This window comes from Populus trichocarpa, unplaced genomic scaffold (assembly GCF_000002775.5).
Source record: "Populus trichocarpa isolate Nisqually-1 unplaced genomic scaffold, P.trichocarpa_v4.1 scaffold_502, whole genome shotgun sequence".
In the NCBI taxonomy this organism is placed as follows: domain Eukaryota; kingdom Viridiplantae; phylum Streptophyta; class Magnoliopsida; order Malpighiales; family Salicaceae; genus Populus; species Populus trichocarpa.
In genome coordinates, this window is record NW_026291143.1 from 1 (window position 1) to 20,362 (window position 20,362).

Sequence of the window (20,362 nt, forward strand, 5' to 3'; positions counted from 1 at the left end):
AAATACTCCTAAGCCCTAGTGTAACTATCTAATTAAATTATTTATTTATTTATTTATTGTATATAATAACTATTTTGATTTCTGCATCTGCATGTTTATTTGCACAAAGGAAGGTGAAAAAGAATACGAGGAGCTAACCTGCCACCAGTAAGACTATCATCATTTGTAAAATTACGACAGATATGTTTCAAGTCCAGCTCAAATCTCTCAGGGAGAGAGTATTACCAATCTATCACCAACCAGTGTCCTGATAAAAGGCTATGTACAATAAAAAAACAATAGGTAGACATCGAAAATCAGATTTGACTTCCAGAATATCCTAGGGTAACAGGCAAGCACTTTGATGCTTAATCCACCAATTATCAATTCCATAGCAAAAAAAAGAGGGTCCTGAGTTAGAGCTGTACAGCAGTATATATGGAGTCTGCAGTCTCTGGGTTCAGTTCCTGTCTACAATCTCTGCTGGCAAGTTCAGATCAAAAAACCCACCACCCTCCTTTTTAGCACGCTTCCGATAAGAGCATCCACTATCATCTGAACTCCCAGAGCCAGAAGGTCTGTCATGTTCTGATGTCCCACCTACAATGCAAATTTGTCAGTGCACCTTTTAAAAAATACACGAGCCTCAATTAGCTTTCTAACCTTGCATAGTCTTATTGGCACACACGCTATAACCCAAGATCTAATACATAAAAAGAGAGCATACTCTATAAGAACCGCAATGGCTCCCTACTCCACGTTGTAGACAAAGTATAGCAATAACAATACAAGACCTCATTCTGCATGTCACAAGATATGGTTGAATGAATAAAAGGTTTGAGATGTATACTTTCCCAAAATCAAGGATTTTGGGAAAAAAGAAGAAGATTGCTTATAAATAACTTCTGGCAGCATTATAGTAGAGCATTATGTGATTCACAAAATTGGACATTCATTTAGAATGGAATAATGCTTTTCTTTTCAAAGGTATGAACAGTCTTTCCATCCTCCAAACAGACAGCCCTTGCAGTTGAAAATCTGACAAACAAAAATCAACTGAAAGATTTTACAAAACAATAAAGGGCCCAACTCAAAAAAAAAAAAATGCTGACAAGAATGAGCACCACAGATGCAAAATCACCTGACAATTTACATATAGTAGAATATAGACATGCAATAATTACCTACAACTTCCACATGATTCTAAAGAAGAAATAGATAGTTAAAATTGTTTTTGATGCAACACTACTGTATGGCTATTAAATGGCGGACAGAAAAAAAAGTAGTTTTTCTCCTCTACTAAAATGAAGCGACATTGTTAGAACAGATTCAAACTCAAATTACCACTTGGTAGGTATTCATCTGTAGAACCAAGTTTGGTGTTCCAACAAGAGGAAAGTTCCGATGCCCTTTCAATGCCCTTCGACTTGTAAGGAGCTATATGATGGGTGCCTAGATGAAGAGAACCCAACAAATCGCTCTCAATGCATTCATACCTGCAAATCCCTTTGTTAGTTTATGAGTTACAGTTTTTTAAAGATATTCAAAGCCATTGTAATCAGACTCACATTTTCTGACAGAGGGTATCAATGGTCACAGACAGATTGATGACGCGCATCCTTATATCCATAACTTTATCCTGACTGAACTGCTGAAAGGGCTCCTCCAGAAACATGGAGAGTTTCTCAACATTCGACTCAAGCTGCTGTTGCTGATCCTCAAATAGATTCTTTTTTATTTCCCTTTCCTCGTCTGTCATCTCGTCCTTAAAAAACTCTTCACCAAACATGTAAAATGCAAACGGGTACGAATAAGAAAGAACCCGTCTTGATCTGAAAAGTCTGTTGAGTCCATTAGTTACCCAGCTGAAATCTTTGAGTCTCAATTCCCTCTCTTCTGCAACGGACACCTTGTCTAGGATTGATTCCTTCAGTTTACTTTCAAGCTTAAAGGAATCTGTATGAGCCTTGAAGCGGTTATGATAATGCATATATCGATAGAGATCCCGTTTTGCCCTTTCGGTTTGTTTCTCTCGGTCTTCTTTGTAGCGACCACAACTGTGACCTGCTATTCTTGACCAAGTGTGGTCTCTACCAGTAGCTCCACCACACACCCAACTGTGACAAGTGAAAAGGAGAAGGACAAAGTTTTAATGCCAACTTCACTGAAAGATATTATCAAAAGAATAAACATGTTGCAGCAATGCAGTAAATCAGTAAAATGAATCCACAAGAGATTGGTAGTGATGTAGGAAGAAAAAGGCAAAAAATAGCTAACACAGCCTTTGGCTGGTTGTCTGGGCTGAACAACCAGAAAAAAGAGATTATTTTTTATAGTAGCAGCACTTTAAATGCTAGCAAAATCACAAGTAAAATCTTTGCCCTTAAAACAACTAAATCTTATCCGTCCAAACTAACACCATATATATTATGTAAATAAGCTATTCAAAGAAAGACCCTAATTATATGAAAGCTACTGCAGTTCTAGCTCCTGCTTCAGGTAGTCAGCCACACTAAGTCAAACTCAACAATCCCAGCAGAAAAAGGGGCAGTCAAGTCATGGTAGACCATTCTGACAGGGCTGTATGAGTATGGAGGCATATTACCATGACTAATATTCAAGAAATGGAGAACAAATTTTTAAAATCCACAAACCTATGTTACAACCATACACATCTAATTCCTTTCCTTTTGGTCAAACAAGCATCAAGTTGCAAATTTACACATCAATGAGAGAGAGACAGGAAAGTATGCTGACCAAAATGACTGTCCACAGATGCAGCTAACAAGGTTGCAGCCACCATTTTTCTCGACAGGTTTGTAGCACTTTGGACAAGGCTTTGTATGAACCGTGATCCAGTTAACAGTTTCAGATTCATCGTGGCACTTCTTGCTCCAGCGCTCCCACATTAAGCATGAACAAGGCGAGTGTGCTTCTGATAAGCAACTGAAACAAAACTGCAGACCACATGAACATTCTACCTCGCAAAATTCATCCTCCTCAACTCGTATAGCTTTCCCGCAGTGAGGAATGCTCGGACACCATTTGACCATTTTATTGTCCTCAATATACGACTCAAGAAGAAAGCGATCAAATTTCTCTGCCAAATTAGGATGCCTTCTACTTACTAAATTCCTGACAATAGCTTCATCACAAATTGCACTACATCTGTGTGCCATGCACTGGATGCGCCTGCTCTGGCCCTCATTTATTTTTATAATGAAGTGTTCTGTCCAGCCTTCAAACAGCAAAAGAGATATAGTTAGAAACAAGGTGTTTAAAAGAAAAGGAAGCTATGAAGAGGTTAATCATGATTGAAACATCAGCATTGGGTATATCCCCATATAGCATATCAATACCACCAATACATTCATAATCATCATCAGCTGCTAAAGCTCCAAATATCAGTTCAAAATGGCTCTACAACTGGCAAGCACAATTCAAGGATCTTGAATTGGAATTCAACAGACTTAGGTACAAGTATCTAAAATAAAACTGTAGACAACCATACTAACTTTGACCAACTGACAAAGTCAAAATTAACCATATTTATAGAATTATGCATATCAGAAAAGATATAACCACGGCTGTAAGAAGAAAATCAATCATTAAGAATGGGTGAAGTGCTTACAATTGTTGCAGAAACAATGGCCACATTCCATTCTTGTGGCGTTATCAGCAGTTGCATCCTCTATGCATATATCACAAGTTATTGTAGAAGATGAACTCGGTGGCACTTCATCATCAACATTTTCAACCACAGTAACACCTGCTTCAGTAAACAAACACGATTTCCCTTTCTCCACAAGCACTGCAAGTAGCTTTTCAACATCCCATCGATAATGGATCAATAAAGTCCGTGCATGGTGTTCTTTTAGTGATAGCAAATCCATGACTCTCCGCAAATCTTCCCTCTAAATCAACAAATCCCAAATCAAAATATCAATAACTGGAACTATAAAGTACATATACAAGAAGACAGTTCAAAAGGTTCGATTTTTTTTTTCTCGCTTTTAGAAGTATACCTGTGCAGCCAAGAGGGACTCTTTAGTGATCACCTGCAAGAAATCCAAAAAGGGTCACCAAATACAGAAACCACACTAAGAACCCAGCAACTATCCACACATAATCTTCGATTTAACCAACGATTCGAGCTCCATAAAGCTACCAATCACCATATTTTACTTCTAACAGATATAACTGCCAACACACAATCTTCAATTTACAGCTTGATTAAGCTACTAATCACCAAATTTTACTTCTTTTAGGGCTTTTTTTTTTCTCAAAATAGAGATTAAAAAAAAAAACTAATAAACCAAAAAGCTCAACAACTTACGCACAAAACACCCATTAACTCAAAACAATCACCAGCTACACACACAACATTAACAAATTCCTCGTTCAAATACCTCATGTCGCCCCAATTAAATAAAGCACAACCAAATTAAACACAGAAAACCTCGTAGATAAAACACAAAAAAATCGCCACCAAAACACATAAAAGTTCAATCTTTTTCAAGCTGAAAATCAAACAAACACAACAACCACAGAAAACAAGCATACCTTAGTAGTTGAGCCCTTAGGTGGAGCCCACTGTAAAGCAGAATCGTCATTGTCGGCAAGGCCGTCATGCGAGTCACCATCATCGGCGTAATAGTAGTCCTCCTCTTCACTAAATCCATAATCCTCCTCACCCTCCATCTCTAATCAATTACAACTAAAATTATTCAAAATTGAATCCAAAATAATATGATTATCTTTTATGTGTCTCTCGTATATGTAACAAAAGCTGCTGAAATTGTGTTAATTTGACGGTGGGGACTCAATTGTTGAGTCGAAATCGGTGATCGACGGTATTTTCCGGCGAGATCGAGGTGGCCGGCGAGGGAGATGTGTGTGTGGGTGTGTGTGTTGAGAGAGAGAGAGAAAGCGAGCGAGATGTATAGAGAGAAGAGGCTTACAGCAGAAGCATTTTGTAGAGAGAGAAGCTCATAGGGACGCGCTTGTAATAGAAATGAAATTTAATTATTTACTTTTTTTTAGTAATTTAATTTAATTTAATTTCTTGCCATGTAAATATTTCGGTCTTTTTAGATATACATTTTAGGTAGGAAATAATGGTTGTAACGGTGCCGTTATAGGAGTTTTTGAGAAAAAAAGCAGTGCCGGTTTTGGTGTTGCTGAAAAAGTCTTGGTTGTGGTTTGTTGTGAAGGTTTTTTTTTTATATATATATATATATATATATATATAGAGAGAGAGAGAGAGAGAGAATTATTTAATTCCAAGTACAACTAAGTGTTTTTCTAGGATTTTTTTGGCTTAATGCTGTTGCCTTTTATGACCATATTTATCGGATACTTTAGTCTTTACGTGAACACTCTTTTTTAATTGGATAAGAAAAATAATTTTAGTTTTAATAGGTTGAGGTCTTGTTCTCATTGTAATTCAATGGTGTTTTTTTAAAAAATTTAATTTTTTATTTTTAAATTATTTTTATTATTATTTTGATATATTGGTGTTAAAAATGAATTTTAAAAGATAAAAAAATATTTTAATATTATAAAGTAAAAAATATTTTAAAAAATAATATATATCCTAATATGAGTCGAAGAATATTAATAAATTACACTAAAAATTATTTATGAGATAGTTAATTCTCTTCTGAAAATTTTGTTCTATAATAATGGTTTTGTACTGTGATGGTGAAAGATAACAAAATAACAATTTTTCCCCTTCTTCTTCCTATTTATTCATTAGAATTTGGAGTTGCACCGAATTTGACGCAAATATAAACTCGAGTTCTTCAGAATCTTATCTTAGCTAATTAAAAAAAAAAAAAAAAAAGAGGCCACGTCTTATATGGTGACTAGTCAATTTGGCACGAACCAGCATGGTTTTGATTTTCAAAACTCTTCAGCTTTGTTTTAAACAAAAAGAACAAAAGATTATGTCTTGTATGATACGTGATAATCCACTGATTTAAATAATATTTAATATTATTGTAGTGGTTGTTTTTTAATGTATTTTTAATTAAAAAAATACTTTTGATATCAATGCTTTAAAACAATAAAAAAACATAAAAAATATTTATATACAGCATAACAAATTCAAAATCAAAATGATTCTAATAAATCCACTCCATTTATTTTGAATTATTTTATTTTCTAGTATAGTAAATATGTCACTTGAGTGAACTCAATGATAAAACTAATGGAATCAGAATATGGTAAAAATGATGTCAGAAAAATCTCTCTGAAAAGGAAAAGGGCATAACTGTCTTTCAATAAAGCAAAGCCATGTCCTTAAAATGATCTTCTATTCTCGTCGTAGTTCCCTCAAAACCTCCCCATTCGGGAGATTTAATCTCTTTATTTTAATTTATTAAAATATGACACCGAGCTTTGCCAGGATATATTAAATGTATGTTTTGAATTGTGATACTAGTTTTAATTTAAAATAATTTTTGTTTATAAATACATTAAAAAAAATTATTTATTTTTGTATTTTAAAATTATTTATGAAAAAAATTAAATTTTTTTTATTTTTTCCTTATTTTAAATTAATAGTTTTTTATATTTTCAGATTATTTTAACGAGCGTTAAGATTAAAAATAATTTTTTTTAAATAAAATAATCAAAACTACACTCCTAAATACCTATATTATTTCAAATAATATTTTATAAAACATGAAAATGTCATCATGTCTACGTGGTTGCTGATTTGGGATGATGGACCGTTAATCAAAATATTTTAACTTCAACTGGTGGCACCATTCGCCGATGGTTTTGCATTTTTTAAAAAAACTTCTCTACTACTGTAAAAATTACACATGGAATGTAATAATATATCAATTAAACAACATATTTAAATTATAATAATATATATTTTTTATTTCAAGTTAATTTTTTATAGTGTTTTCAAATAATTTTAATATACTAATATCAAAAATAATTTTTTAAAAATAAAAAATATATATTATTTTAATATATTTTTAAATAAAAAAAATTTTAAAAACAATTATCATCACGTTATTAAACTTGCAAGCCAAAACACACATGATGTCTGAAAATTTTGACACGAACCAATGTGATTTTTATTTTAAAAAACTATTGATTTGGAGACAAAACACAAGATCGTGTCTTGTATTATATGTGATAATCTATTGATACAAGACAATTGATAATCATGTCGACAAGATGATCTTCTCGCCCCATCACAATTCTAGTAAACTCACTTCGTTTATTATTTTTTTTTTTTCATATGTTATAAGTTACGGAACTCATGTGAGCCCAGTGATAGAATGGACGGCGTCAAAATATATTAAATTTAAGTTAAAAATATTATTATGAAAAATATCATCTCTACACCGTAAATACTGCTTCTCAATTTAGATTCTTATAATATAAAAAAATAATTTTAACCAGAGATCATATTCAACAAATCAAGTGGCATGGGAGTGTTAGTTAATACAGTAAATAACGGTTGATTTGTAAAATATATTTTTTTATTCTTTCTTGTACTTATTTGCTATGCATTTTCCTTCCTCTTCTCTTACCACCAAAAGGTTAGAGAAAGCATCATCTCTCAATAGAACTACCTTATGATTCTTCAAAACGTCATCTTCTGCTGGAATAGCTCAGTTGGTTAGAGCGTGTGGCTGTTAACCACAAGGTCGAAGGTTCAAGCCCTTCTTCTAGCGTTTTTTATTTTTATTACTTTGCATTTGTGAAAGGGCCGGCCCCACTTATTCGCAACCCAACGTGTTAATAAAGCCCATTGGGTATGGATCCAGATCCACTCAGTAACCCGAATGTACTGTGGGACCTGGGAGGCAAAAACACCATTTGTTGCCATCACTGCCCGGTAATGGCTTCAGAAAGGGATGTAAAGCCTTCTCTAGTCCCTCTTCTATCAAATGCTCTTCCACTTCTGTCAGTAGCTTTAACTTCGTTAATGGAGGCATTTGCTACTAACAGACGGTGATAAAAGTTTTTTCAGGTGTTTTTGGTTAGATATGTGTTAAAATAATATTTTTTTATTTTTAAAAATTTATTTTTGATGATAATATTTCAAAACAATTTAAACAAAAAATAATGTGAAGTAAATTTTTTGTTTTTTAAATCAACAAAACGGTGATTTAACTGATACGCCAGACAAGGTCCAAGTATAGCCAAGACACCATGCCGCAGCAGTAGGAGGTAACGGTTAATGGAGGCATTTGCCACTACGTTGCCGCCAAGATTCAAGATTACTACGTTCAACAGGAGCCTGTTTTGGCTAGCGAATCCCTTAGATTTCAGAACATACTCCAATTTATATCCCTTAGCTTCCGAACGTTTCTGCATCTTCTCGACCGCAACAGCAGACAAGTCATTGCAAGTAATCTCAGTAATCCCATCTCTATAAATCTCTTCACAAAACGGTGAATTCCCACAGCCAAGCTCCAACACCTCCAATAAACCATTCAAATTATCTTGTAGCTAAAACAAGCACAGTAAAATGAGTCCTCGAGACAAACGATTCTTGAAAGTAAAAATAAATAAAAGAACCCAACAGCAGGAAACAAGCGAGGGAGAGAGTGCATACAGAGGAGCTCGGAGGGACGTGGGCCTGAATTAGATGGCGAAAATGAGAGTAATCTTTGAACCATTCGTAATGTTCCTCCTTAGAGAATCTCTCGTTCCGTTAGTGAGGATCCCGGCAAGCCAGAACAAAAATGTCAGCATCTATTAACAATGCTAGAAGCCGACCAATAATACACTTGAACCTATAAACCACATTTTGGAGCATAAACTTGCAGAATTTGCAACTGAAACTGACCATCCCGGTAAGCCAGAACAAAAATGACAGCATCTATTAACGATGCTAGAAGCCGACCAATAATACACTTGAACCGATAAACCACATTTTGGAGCATAAACTTGCAGAATTTGCAACTGAAACTGACCATTTAATAGAAGCAAACATTAGAGCCAGATGACATAACCAGTTAAACCACAAAGCAAATTCTCTTAGAAGCTGTTCATGGATGAATAGGGCTCCTATCCATGAAACAAGATTGGAAGAAAAAATAGGTAAAACTGTCGAATTGATTTTGCTGAGTTTACATCAAATTGGTCAAAAGAATAATCAAGATAGAGTCGATAAGAAAAATATTACAACATAAACTTTATTATAAAAAACATAGAAAGAATTCCGCAATTTCTGCTGCTAGCCTCTTCATAGGTTGCAAGTAAAAATGCTGCACGAATTCCCAATTGTAATGTCATGATTGATACTTAGCTCTGTATTAGATCAGCCTATAGCTTCAGTGACGGCGTTGGAGAAGCTGGAGGTTTTAAGTCTTCATACCTTGATATGGAAAGAAAAGAGAAACTCAGTGGCATAAAAGAAAAAAACTTGGTGGCATTATAAAATGAATAATCTTTCTTGAAAATCTTCACCACAGGAAGCTTGAAGGGAAATAAATTGAGTCCGAGACATCAAGCTTACATGGGATAAGGTGAAAGTGGCCTTGGGTTTGGTTCTTTATGATGCTGATTGTCGATTGCGGCTGTTGGAGGTGCGTTGTTACCTGTCTTAGACACTGCATTTATGGAGGAGGTTGTTGCGACTAATCCCACTGGTGCAGTTGGAGATGGTGATGTGGGGGGTTTGAGATCATCATATCTAAAAACGTAATGAGATATAAATCATAAGGGAGAACGAAAACCATTAATACAATACCTAGCGTAAGATTTTGAGCAGAATGAGAAACTCTCACAGTTCAAGATAACCTGAGAGCAATTAAAACTAGAGTACACAAGTCTCAATCTATTTCAAAAATATGTTTTACGTGCCAAAAGCAATGGCTATTCGATAAATGAAGCTTTAATTCTTCATACTTTGATATGGAAAGAAAAGAGAAACTCAGTGGCATAAAAGAAAAAAACTTGGTGGCATTATAAATTAAATGACTAATCTTTCTTGCAAATCCTCACCACAGGAAGTTTGAAGGAAAATAAATTGAATATGAGATATCAAGCTTACATGGGATAAGGTGAAAGTGGCCTTGGGTTTGGTTCTTCATGACGCTGATTGTCAATTGCAGCTGTTGGAGGTGCGCTATTACCTGTCTTAGGCACTGCCGGTGCAGTTATTGCGACTAATCCCACCGGTGCAGTTGGAGATGGTGATGTGGGGGGTTTGAGATCATCATAACTAAAAACATAATAAGATATAAATCACAAGGGAGAACGAAAACCATCAATATGATACCTAGCATAAGATTTTGAGTAGAATGAGAAACCTTCACAGTTCAAGATAACCCTAGAGTAACTAAAACTAGAGTACACAAGTCTCATTCTATTTCAAAAATATGTTTTATGTGCCAAAAGCAATGGCTATTCGATAAATGAAGTGGCAGGAGCCTTAAAAGTGGAAAGTGATAAAAGAAGGCTTACGCAACATAAGGAGAAAGAGGCCTTGCTGTCTTTGTTTCTACTGGGGCTGGTTTTGTCTCAGCTATTCCGGATGCTGACGCAGGAGAAGGATCCGGAGTATCAAGCATCGATACTGCTTCAACCGAATTGACATTTTCTTTCTTGCCGCTAGGTTGAGTCGGAATGGGAGAAGTAGGCGGTTTCAAATCTTCATAACTGTCAAGAACAGTAAGATGATAACAAAGAAGACCATATAACAGTACTATAATTGGATAACTTAGCAGCAAATTCAAAATAAGAGCATTTTGTTCAATGTTGTATTCCACAAGGAGCGCTTTTTTGTTTTTCATCAAATCACAGACACTTGATGAAAATTGCTGGATATTAGACCTTCACTTGCGGATTTTATGCCTTTTTGTAGAAGGTCTGCATGTGGCCCTGTAAGGCCAGGAAAGAGCTTCACGCAACTGGTTGTTTGTGTGACTTTACAAGAACCTAACATGGAAGTCCATTGCAGCTACAGAAAATAACACTCTTAACAACTTTAGCCTGATACAAATGATACAGTAACAGAAAGGCTATCATGTTATGATCTTGCATTTGTACGTCAAGATTTTGTACAATCAATCTAAAATAATAGTTCTTTAGGTAGCTGCTGAAACAAAGTGGGAATGTGTTAGTGGGCTTACGCAGTATAAGGAGAGAGTGGCCTGGTAACCACAGCTTTTGCCTGGGCAGGTTCTCTCTGAGAGGGAGGGCTTGGAGCCTCAGGTTCGACAATCTTAGGAGGCACAGACTTAGGCAGTTCTGCTGCGTCTGATTTCTGAGAACACAATATCACCAGTCACTAGTCACCTTTTCATATGATGCAGAGAAGGAAGAAGAAAGAGAAAAATAGCTAGAGCATTGGTAAATAGAGTGGCGATATGCTTGCCACATTCAAATTATTCTGTTACAATCCCAAAGAAAATGAACTTGTCATTTCATTTTTCTAGAGTGAATGGAGTATACCTTTGGTTCAACACGTTGAGATGGTATTTTTGCGAGCAGTTCATCCATAGGAGTCAAAGGTGCAGTTGTCTCTGCAATTACTTCCACCACTTTACAATATGAAAGCCCACGGTTTTTGGCCATAAACGCCATAAATTCCGCAACCTGCAATTTGGGACTGTCTTCTGTGAGTCTTCACTTTCTAGCATGCACCATAATTCTGGCCAGTAACTCCTAAGTTTTACATGAGATCATACCTACCATGCTACCACGAATGAGTGAAATTAAACAGAAATATTGCTAGCAGTCCAGAGATATAAGCTACTTGAAAAAAAAATTGGACAGAAATGAGTTCGGCCTAGAGCGGAAAAGGCAGCTAATTCCTTTACAACCTCCCCCAAAATTTTGAATATTTTTTAACAGGATTCTTACATATATTACAGGCACATTGAAAAGAGCTAAGAATCAGCATCGACGAAATACATCATCATCCTATGTTCTTCAGAAAGAGAAGTGGAAATGCACCAATGCAGACTAGAAGTGAGGGCTGTTCATTATTTCATTCTCTGTTCTAAAGCCTGAAGTTTAGTTTATTTTCCTTGCAATCAGGTGACAAATATGTCCAAAAAGAAATTTAAAGAATCTCAAATTTGAAAGTAAAAATTGAAATGAATCGCACCTGAAGATTTGACACCTGGCCACCAAATAGAGTATCTTCCTCTGAAACAGTAAGGTTATGGGTTTCCTTGTAAGCATCAGTAGGCCTCTCCATTCCACCAGGTCTCACTATCTGAAGAGAGCTATAAATAATCAAGCTCAAGCTAATATAAACTGGTATACTCATATAACCTGTGTGTCAGATGAATGTATCTGCAGGTTCTTACAGTGTAAGGAACACCACTTGCTATGAGTGCTTCTTCTGCTTTCCTCTTCCAAATTAGGACACCCCAAAACAAACTTTTACAGAAAAAGTAAAGGAAAATCAGTAATTGTCACCAACTAACAATTCATATGCTAATTCTCCTTCCAAATTACAAAATTTACTTTAGAATAGCTGCAGGAAATCCGAATTTGTTCGTTCCCAATGATGAAACCATAATAAAATGGTCGACCTTTGCAACAGTTGCTGCAAACAAAACAGTACTCAATTATCTAAAACAAAAGACTTTAAGCGGTCACACTGGCATTACACAATGCAATGTCTTTCTTACCTGCATCGACTAGGTTTTTAGTAGCCCGGTAGTCAATCCGACAAGGTCCTGTAACATCAAACACCTCCTTCTCACTGGCACCAATGCAGCATAGAACCACGGATGCATTGCCTAATGCTGGTCCAATCTGATTCGGTTTTTCCAAATCACATTCCACAGTTTCAAGCCTTTCCACAGCTGGGCTAAAGACCAAAGAATACCTGTTATAATGCATACAATGGAGGCCTTGTTGTCTATATCTAAATAATTTGTATCTTTAATTCATCACTATCTTAGTTTCTTTCAATTTTCAAATAAATTAGAAATGCTTTATTTTCTTACGCTGAGATCCTTCAACATCAAGCTTCATTTCCTTAACACTCTGCAAATAGATTACTCTTTTAGTAAAACATGCTTTGAAAGAAAAACAAATGCAGTAAAATTCTCTTCTGAACTGTGAAATTTATACCTGCGCAAGAGCTTCTGCTTTCTGGGCACTCCTTACACCAGCTCTAACTCGAAATCCAAGCTTGAGAAGCTCCCTGAAGCAAATTCAATTGTCAAAGAATACTTGTAAACCAACCACCAAGCTGGAAAAAGTAGAGCACTAGAAAATTACCTCACTGCTCTTGAGCCAACTTTGCCAGTAGCACCAGCGACAAATGCAAGATTCTCATCTTTTGTTTCCATTTCTTTTGAAATTGCCTCAACTGCCCCAGAGCTGAATTTTACAGCAACTTAAAAAAAAGAAAATTGAATATCAGTCAAAACTCAAAATTACTCAATGGCAATGGAACCCATCTTTCCGTTTATGACATTGAAGTTCCAAGATCATAACAGAGAGTTATCAAAACAATCAACCAGGAAATCTCAAAACAACCCATTTCATGAAACTAAAAACATAACAAATGAAGTTAGACTTGTTATCGTTATGTACCTGAAGCTTGAGCTTTGATGTCTAGAATCTTGAGCTTTCTTGAATGTGCGAACTTACTTAAATTAGGAAACTTGAGGAACTGACCATGAATAGAAGGTTTCTCAATGAACCCACATTTGGTTAATGAGGTTGGTATGGTGGTTATAGCTGATGATTGCAGAGAACAACTCTCCATTTTCAGGGAATAGTATTAATGTTGTTTCAATCCTGCCTACGTTGCTGAACTGAAAACTCAAGAGACGGACAAGTGGTTTTATTATCTCTTGCTACTCCTTTCCAGTTTGGCAGTTGTGGCGATCTCCACTCCATGTGGATATGATGGGTCCCAGAGGAATGTTCCATGGTTAGATTGTGGCCATTGCCTAATTGGTTCATTTTTTTTTTCCTGTTAATTTCTTGCTTATATAATTGCAATAAAGAGAATTCATATCAAATAAGCAATTTATGCTCTCCTATCGATGTAACCAAAGGATAAAAACCATATTTTCAAGCTAAAAATTGAACATGTAAAGAAATGTAATTCCCCTTTTAATTTGGGATTTTGCAAGAGTTACCACTGGTCAAATGCTTTTAGGCTGAAAATGAAAAAAAGAAAAAAAGAAAAAAGAGGATAATTGATTAAAAAACACTACATAGCCTCTAAACTTCTTTAATGACTTTTTTTCTGGCAAGATAAAGATAGAACAACAGTGGTTTGAGATGCTAAAAAATTATAGATAACAAGTTGTATATTCTACTAGCAAAAGATAAGGATTTAGAAGTCCAGTGCAAGATTCTTGATGTAACTTTCTCTGAAAGAGGCTTGCAAAAATTGTATTTGAAACTTCTCAGTAATTAAAGGAACTCCCAGGTATCTAAAAGGAAGAACACCCATATTGAACCCTGAAACCTCCTTCATTCTTGCTGCCATGCTGTCAGAATTAATGCCCCCACGATTGAACTCTCTTTTTGCAGGATTACATTTTAGCCCAGGCAAATCATCAAACTGACATAAAATTCTCTTAATGGCTAGTATGGCTTCAGTGCACCCTTCAGTGAAGATGACTAAATCATCTGCAAAGCACAAGTGTATCAAATGGATTTTGCTACATCTGGAATTATAGGATAATACTCTGTTATCAGCAGCAGAATTAGGCATACATGACAAAACCTCCATGGCTATGGCAAACAAATAAGGAGAGAGGGGTCTCCTTGCCTTGAACCCTTCCTACCTTCAAAGAATCCACACAAAACTCCATTAATCATAATTGAGTATTTAGGAATAGTAATACAGGCCTTAAGCCAATTAATGAACTTCATTGGAAAACTCATAGCTCCTAAACTACCAAACAGAAAATTCCAATCCACTGAACTAAAGGCTTTCATAATGTCTACTTTCAGAGCACATCTTGGTGCCAAATTCTCTCTAAAATATCACTTCACAACCTCCTGTGCAAGGGTAACATCATCACCTATTCTCTTTCCTTCTGCAAATGCACTCTGATTCAAGCTAGTACGAGAAGGGAGGCAAGCCCTTAATCTATTAGCTAGGATTTTAGAAAAGCACTTATAAATAGTATTACGACATGCAAAGGGCGTAAACTCAGTTACTTTACCTGCATCAGTTATCTTTGGGACTAAAGTAACTGATATTGCATTATAGCAGAGAGAAGCTTCCCATTCTAAAAACAAAATGGATAATAGCTTTAGTCAATTCATCTCCCACAACTCCCCAATTAGCTTTGAAGAATTCTGCCGTGTAGCCGTCCGGACCAAGAGCTTTGTCTCCATCTAAAGAAAAAGCAACGGATTTCACTTCTTCAGGAGTAATTTCTGCAATTAGAGCATTTTGTTGCTCCTCCTTCAAACTGGATCTGACAATATTCTTCAATTAATCAAACATTACATCCTAAAACATTGTTATCATTTTTCCCATAAAGATTCTTGTAAAAGCTAAGAATCTCGTTCTGAATGGCCATAGGATCAGGAATCTGTTCCCCAGCATTGTTGTGCAGAGCTGAAATCGCATTTTTGGATCTTCTTGCCATCATTATCCTACGGAAGAAGCCAGTGTTAGGATCACCCTCTTGAACCCAGGAAATTCGAGATTTCTGCCTAAAAAATGATTCTTCAGCAGCCCAGTACTTCACACACATTGACGAGAAGAGCTTCTCTTTTATCATCAACTCTTCAGTTGGAGTTTCATCAAAAAAGCCTGCACATCCTCTAATTCAGCTGCTGATTTCTTCACCCTCTGTACAATATCTCCATAACAAGTAGAACTCAAAATTTTCAATGGAGACTTCAAAGCCTTAAGCCTCTGCCACATTTTTTACATAAAACTTCCGTATACATTTGACAGCCGGGTAGTCTCCACAGAATTAAAAACTCTCCATGCTCTATCTAGTGATCGAAAAACCTGAAGGGTTTTGGGAACAGAACAAGTAGCAATACTGGCTTTGATAACACTGGGGCTATGATCTGATACACCAGGAGTAAAAAATTCCAAGCTACATTGTGGGAAAGAAATCTCCAAGCATCATCTGCCAAAATCCTTTCCAGCTTTTTAAGAATAGGCCTTGCAATTTGTTTGTTGAACCAGGTAAAAAAAACAAGATGATAAAAAAGATCTAAACCTTTTTCAAAAACATCAAGACCTTCCACTTCTGTCCTAGAGTAACCCGTAGGATAGGAATATAGCAGCAATCTGAGTAAAAATAAAAGAAAGACTTAAATCAGAATAAAAATAGGCCGGGGATGAATTTACTGTCAACAAAAACAAATTCAGGGTAGTTTTTAATTAATTAGAAAAATGCCCATTGTCTTATCGTTTTTGTGTACCACTTTGAGGCCCGAACTCATCTTGGATTGTGAGGGCCGCACAACAATCATAAGCCATAACCCCAATACGTACGCAATCAATCAAGAGAATAATTATATCAGGTTTAAGGTAGATTTTGATATTTGCCAGTTACAAGACTTGAATTCCTTGATACCATCGGATCCTCCCACAGAATTTGTAGAGAATAATCTATATAATTTAAAACTCAATATCATTAGATCAATCTTAGCACACCAGAGTTAAGTCCCTTTTATTAGGTTGAGCTTTTATGATCTATATTTGAAGCAGAAGATAATCTTATTAAATACTTAAGCACGTAAAACACCATTTAGTTAAGTAATTTACATTCCCATCACGCTTTCTATAAGCACAATTAATACATTAGAGTAAATCTAGGATCTCGACAATAATTTGGGTGGTTAATATTGACATGTGTTACATTAACCTGAACACTCCATTCCACCTTAACAAAATCCTGACTACCAAATGATATACCTTCCTTTGCCTACTTTTGATCTGCATCCCTGTCTTCGCTAATAAGAGATGGTAAGAACTCCAAGTCTCTTTTCATGGTAAAATGTTCAAGTTTATCTTGGTCTCTCCACGGCTCTCTGCCTTTAATCTGTAACTAAATCTTTGACTTTCGTTTGTTTATTATAAAAACTTGCAGGCTCGATATTTAGACGACGAACTGGATGATATTGAACTTGCTACAAAGCTTTCTCTTATAGAGCTTGACGAGAAAGGAAAGAAGCATGCCCATGGTGAGGATGCTAAGTAAAGTCTTGTTACCATTCGTCAAATAATTAGTCATCCATCGTTTTGTTTCATGGCACCCAATTAAATGATTAACCATGTACTGAAAGACAAACACCAGTACTTTTCTTTACAATTAATCATTAATCACTCCTTTTTTTTTTTACATACACTTTATAATAATTATTTTTTAATTATAAACATTAGGAGATGATGAAGAGGAACTTGCTAGAGCAATAGAAGAGAGTCTTAAATCTTCGAAAAATCACAGGTAAAATGTAATCTTGAATTTCCTACTTATTTTCTTTCGTCTTGTGTTTTTTTCTTTAATTTCAAAGAACAGGCTCATCCTATTTTCTTAAAATACTAAACTTAATTAGATATTATTAACTGAACTAAACTTGAGATTAACTAACATCACTGTTCGCCATGCATGTCTAGAAGTATCGCTAACACCAACCCACGTCGGTCACGTAGTTTAATCTGCGATGCCTGTGACCATCTGGTAAGTTTTTCATTTTTCCTTTGCAAGATATATATCGACTATATCATCTGTTTTTTTCTATTAAAAAAAAAAATGCTATTAGAACCAACATATTGTTCAGATGCTATGTATCGGAAACTATCCACGATCGTGATTGAATAGTTGAAACAACAAAGAGAACACAGAAGATATTACATCACATGATCCAACAAATCGGCATAGATTATATATATTGAAGATGAAAGCATGGTTTCATTCAAACTAAGGTTCACAAAGATCAACAAACAGAACTCCATATGAAGACACGACGGCATGTGTCAATTGCTACCACCACCAAAGAGGTATCCCAAAGAAGATCCACCACCAGGAGCAGCATGGACCTTGGTTGAAGGTCGATCCGTGATGAAGTTGATACTCAGTAGATCTATATCCATGATTATGTTGACTTACTAATGACCATATCAGCAAATATACAGACAAGACAACAACATGTGTTTTATGACACTACAGAATTTACTTGTGAATGATATGTTATCTCAACGAAGAGTTTAATTAATTACTTGAAGTATTTCACACAAAGCAATCTGTTTTCTGAACAGATCCGAGGCCCGCACCTAAAACGTGAGTTCTGGAACCAAGTTTATTGTTATGATCACACGAGGGATGGCACTCATATATGCTGCTCCTGCAGGCGATTCGAGGTTTGTGTTACAGAAGACCTATTTATCAGGAAAAAAGGAAGAAGAAGACTTATTTTTTTGTTAAAAAAAAAAAGAACCAGTTTAATACGATTGCCACGGAGCATTATTATTATTGTTTTTAATTACGCATGTAATATTTTATCTTAGCTTATGCATGCAATATTCCATCAAAAGGCACATTTCTTGTAAACATAACTCTCTCTCTGACAACCAATTCAATGAGTACGTAGGATACCGTCAAATCTTCTACGTATGAATATTGAGTGATTAAAATGCATCTAAAAATAATAATCACCCGAATCTAGACAAGGTTATATATAATTCAATTTCCTGTCCATGTTTCGTACTTGATCAATTCTCTTCATAATTGAGAAAATATGCATGGGGGCGTATATGATTGTATCCGCATACAGATCTTATAAGTTCCATTTTTTAATTAACCATTTATATATATATATATATATATATATATATATATATATATATATATATATATATATATATTACTTTCATGCAGCCAAGAAATGAAAAATTCGTTAGCCTTGGTGATGATCGAAGGGATGGTAGAAGAATATGCAACGACTGTTTTTCCACGGCTATCTTGGAGACACAAGGAATCGAACCACTTGTACGCTATGTGCTAAGATTCTTCGATCATTTGAATATGAAAATAAAGGCACCTATCCCTGTCTTCTCGGTTGATAGAGGGGAGATGAGGAGACAAACAGCAGGAGGAACTGCTGTGGGAGTTAAGTCAAATCCCTTCCTTTTACTTGGCCTTTGATTAAGATTGCGGTAAAAAAAAAATTTAATTTAAATTATTTTTAAATTGTTTTGATGTAAAAAGTAAATTTTAAAAATAAAAAAATATATTAATGTATTTCTAATAAAAAATCATTTTAAAAAATAATTATCACCAAATTTTTAAACACATAATTATCACCACATTTTTAAAAAATAAGTAACTTCGGTTAATTAGATGTTTGTGTATGTTACTTTCATTTTTAACATTTCTTCTTCTTCTTTTGACGTCGACGATCTCTGATATGTGTTTTGCAAACAGCCTGTTCATCCAGACACCACGGTACTTGGACTCACTATGTGCTCATACAGGGACATCACTAGCGTAAGGATTGATTAATAATTAATTGTCAAATTTGAAATCCCATTGATTTATTTTCTTGACAAATTAAAGAGATAAGCTCAATATCAAAACAATGCTCTCAGGAATTAAAAAGAGATTTGCAACTTAAATTCATGATTTTTTTTTTTTTTGTTTTGGAAATGATAGGTTGACAAGTCTCGGTTGCAAGGGAGAAAAATTGTTACAGAAATGGAGACTTACCGTTTCGGCCATGAATACAGAATAAAGATACTAGTTTTATTTGGCCTGCCCCTGTAACACTCTCCATCATATATATGCGATCATCAATCAGCCAAAGATAGATTAGGTTGATTTCCTGTTCTGAAGATTTATTAATTTATTGATTTACAGGGTCATGACCGGAGGGATATTAGCTCATGAGTTTATGCACGCATGGCTGAGGCTTCAAGGTGACCTTAATTTAATTGTTTTGAGAAGAAGAAGAGAAATATCTGTTCAAGATTTGCGGTGGGATGCTAAAGACTCATGAATTACGCTTGACCCTTGTTTGTTTCTTGATTGAAAGGCGTGTCACGCTTGAACCCAGAAATCGAAGAAGGTATATGCCAGGTGATGGGTTACCAATGGCTGGATTGGTTCGAAGCGGTAGATCCAGAGGCATCGTCTAGCAGAAGTGAGAAGGCTCAGTTCATGAGGAACTTGAAGAAAACTTTCAAGGGTGAAGTAGAAAACATGTTGGACGGAGCTTATGGTGATGGATTCAGAGATGCTCAATGGGCGGTCTCGAGATATGGCCTTGACCATGTCATCAGGCACATTATCCGCCATAAAACTCTTCCGAGAGAGTGATGTTAAATACCACAAAAAATAAATTAAAAAAATAAATCAAGGAACGGTCTAGAAACTCTGAAAGAAATACACAAGTTTGAATGGATTTGGTAAAGGCCAGGTGCTAGTTCTCTGGATTTCAAGCTGTC

At 35.4% G+C, this 20,362-nt stretch overlaps 2 protein-coding genes and 1 non-coding gene across 7 annotated transcripts; 1 reads left to right on the forward strand and 2 right to left on the reverse strand.

The window, feature by feature from the left end:
* Positions 1-134: 134 nt before the first annotated feature.
* LOC127904858 (probable E3 ubiquitin-protein ligase ARI2) lies at positions 135-4,977 on the reverse strand. Of its 3 annotated transcripts, XR_008058286.1 has the most exons (8): positions 4,543-4,976; positions 4,005-4,037; positions 3,611-3,893; positions 2,737-3,217; positions 1,548-2,096; positions 1,324-1,475; positions 707-779; positions 432-579 (listed from the first exon to the last, which is right to left on the reverse strand). XR_008058286.1 is itself a non-coding variant. In XM_052449863.1 (7 exons), the coding sequence occupies exons 1-7, from the start codon at positions 4,678-4,680 to the stop codon at positions 440-442; spliced, it is 1,776 nt and encodes a 591-aa protein (XP_052305823.1). In that variant the 5' UTR covers positions 4,681-4,973; the 3' UTR covers positions 135-439. The 3 variants fall into 3 exon arrangements, 2 of the variants coding, with proteins under 2 accessions (XP_052305823.1, XP_052305824.1); XM_052449863.1 differs by lacking the exon at positions 707-779 and having other exon boundaries at positions 135-579; positions 4,543-4,973; XM_052449864.1 differs by lacking the exons at positions 432-579; positions 707-779 and adding an exon at positions 850-1,017 and having other exon boundaries at positions 4,543-4,977.
* A 2,628-nt stretch (positions 4,978-7,605) lies between these two features.
* On the forward strand, positions 7,606-7,679 carry TRNAN-GUU (transfer RNA asparagine (anticodon GUU)). The gene has a single exon. It is a non-coding gene; the product is annotated as a tRNA-Asn (tRNA).
* A 1,359-nt stretch (positions 7,680-9,038) lies between these two features.
* On the reverse strand, positions 9,039-13,760 carry LOC127903881 (protein TIC 62, chloroplastic-like). Of its 3 annotated transcripts, XM_052449854.1 has the most exons (14): positions 13,519-13,755; positions 13,201-13,318; positions 13,051-13,123; positions 12,924-12,963; positions 12,603-12,779; positions 12,436-12,517; positions 12,276-12,348; positions 12,071-12,181; positions 11,413-11,556; positions 11,091-11,224; positions 10,423-10,617; positions 10,010-10,180; positions 9,473-9,649; positions 9,039-9,331 (listed from the first exon to the last, which is right to left on the reverse strand). In XM_052449854.1, exons 1-14 carry the CDS (start codon positions 13,691-13,693, stop codon positions 9,280-9,282), a joined length of 1,722 nt encoding a protein of 573 aa, XP_052305814.1. In that variant the 5' UTR covers positions 13,694-13,755; the 3' UTR covers positions 9,039-9,279. The 3 variants fall into 3 exon arrangements, with proteins under 3 accessions (XP_052305814.1, XP_052305816.1, XP_052305815.1); XM_052449856.1 differs by lacking the exon at positions 9,473-9,649 and having other exon boundaries at positions 13,519-13,760; XM_052449855.1 differs by lacking the exon at positions 10,010-10,180 and having other exon boundaries at positions 13,519-13,759.
* Between the last annotated feature and the right edge of the window lie 6,602 nt (positions 13,761-20,362).

Coding starts and splice junctions, on each gene's coding strand:
- LOC127904858 (XM_052449863.1), bottom strand. CDS start 4,680: ATGGAGGGTGAGGAGGATTATGGATTTAGTGAAGAGGAGGACTACTAT. Junction 2,097..2,736: donor ATCTGTGGACAGTCATTTTG/GTCAGCATACTT, acceptor CACTTGTCACAG/TTGGGTGTGTGGTGGAGCTA. Junction 1,476..1,547: donor GATACCCTCTGTCAGAAAAT/GTGAGTCTGATT, acceptor AGGGATTTGCAG/GTATGAATGCATTGAGAGCG.
- LOC127903881 (XM_052449854.1), bottom strand. CDS start 13,693: ATGGAGAGTTGTTCTCTGCAATCATCAGCTATAACCACCATACCAACC. Junction 12,182..12,275: donor CAAGTGGTGTTCCTTACACT/GTAAGAACCTGC, acceptor AGCTCTCTTCAG/ATAGTGAGACCTGGTGGAAT. Junction 10,181..10,422: donor CCTCTTTCTCCTTATGTTGC/GTAAGCCTTCTT, acceptor TTATGTTTTTAG/TTATGATGATCTCAAACCCC.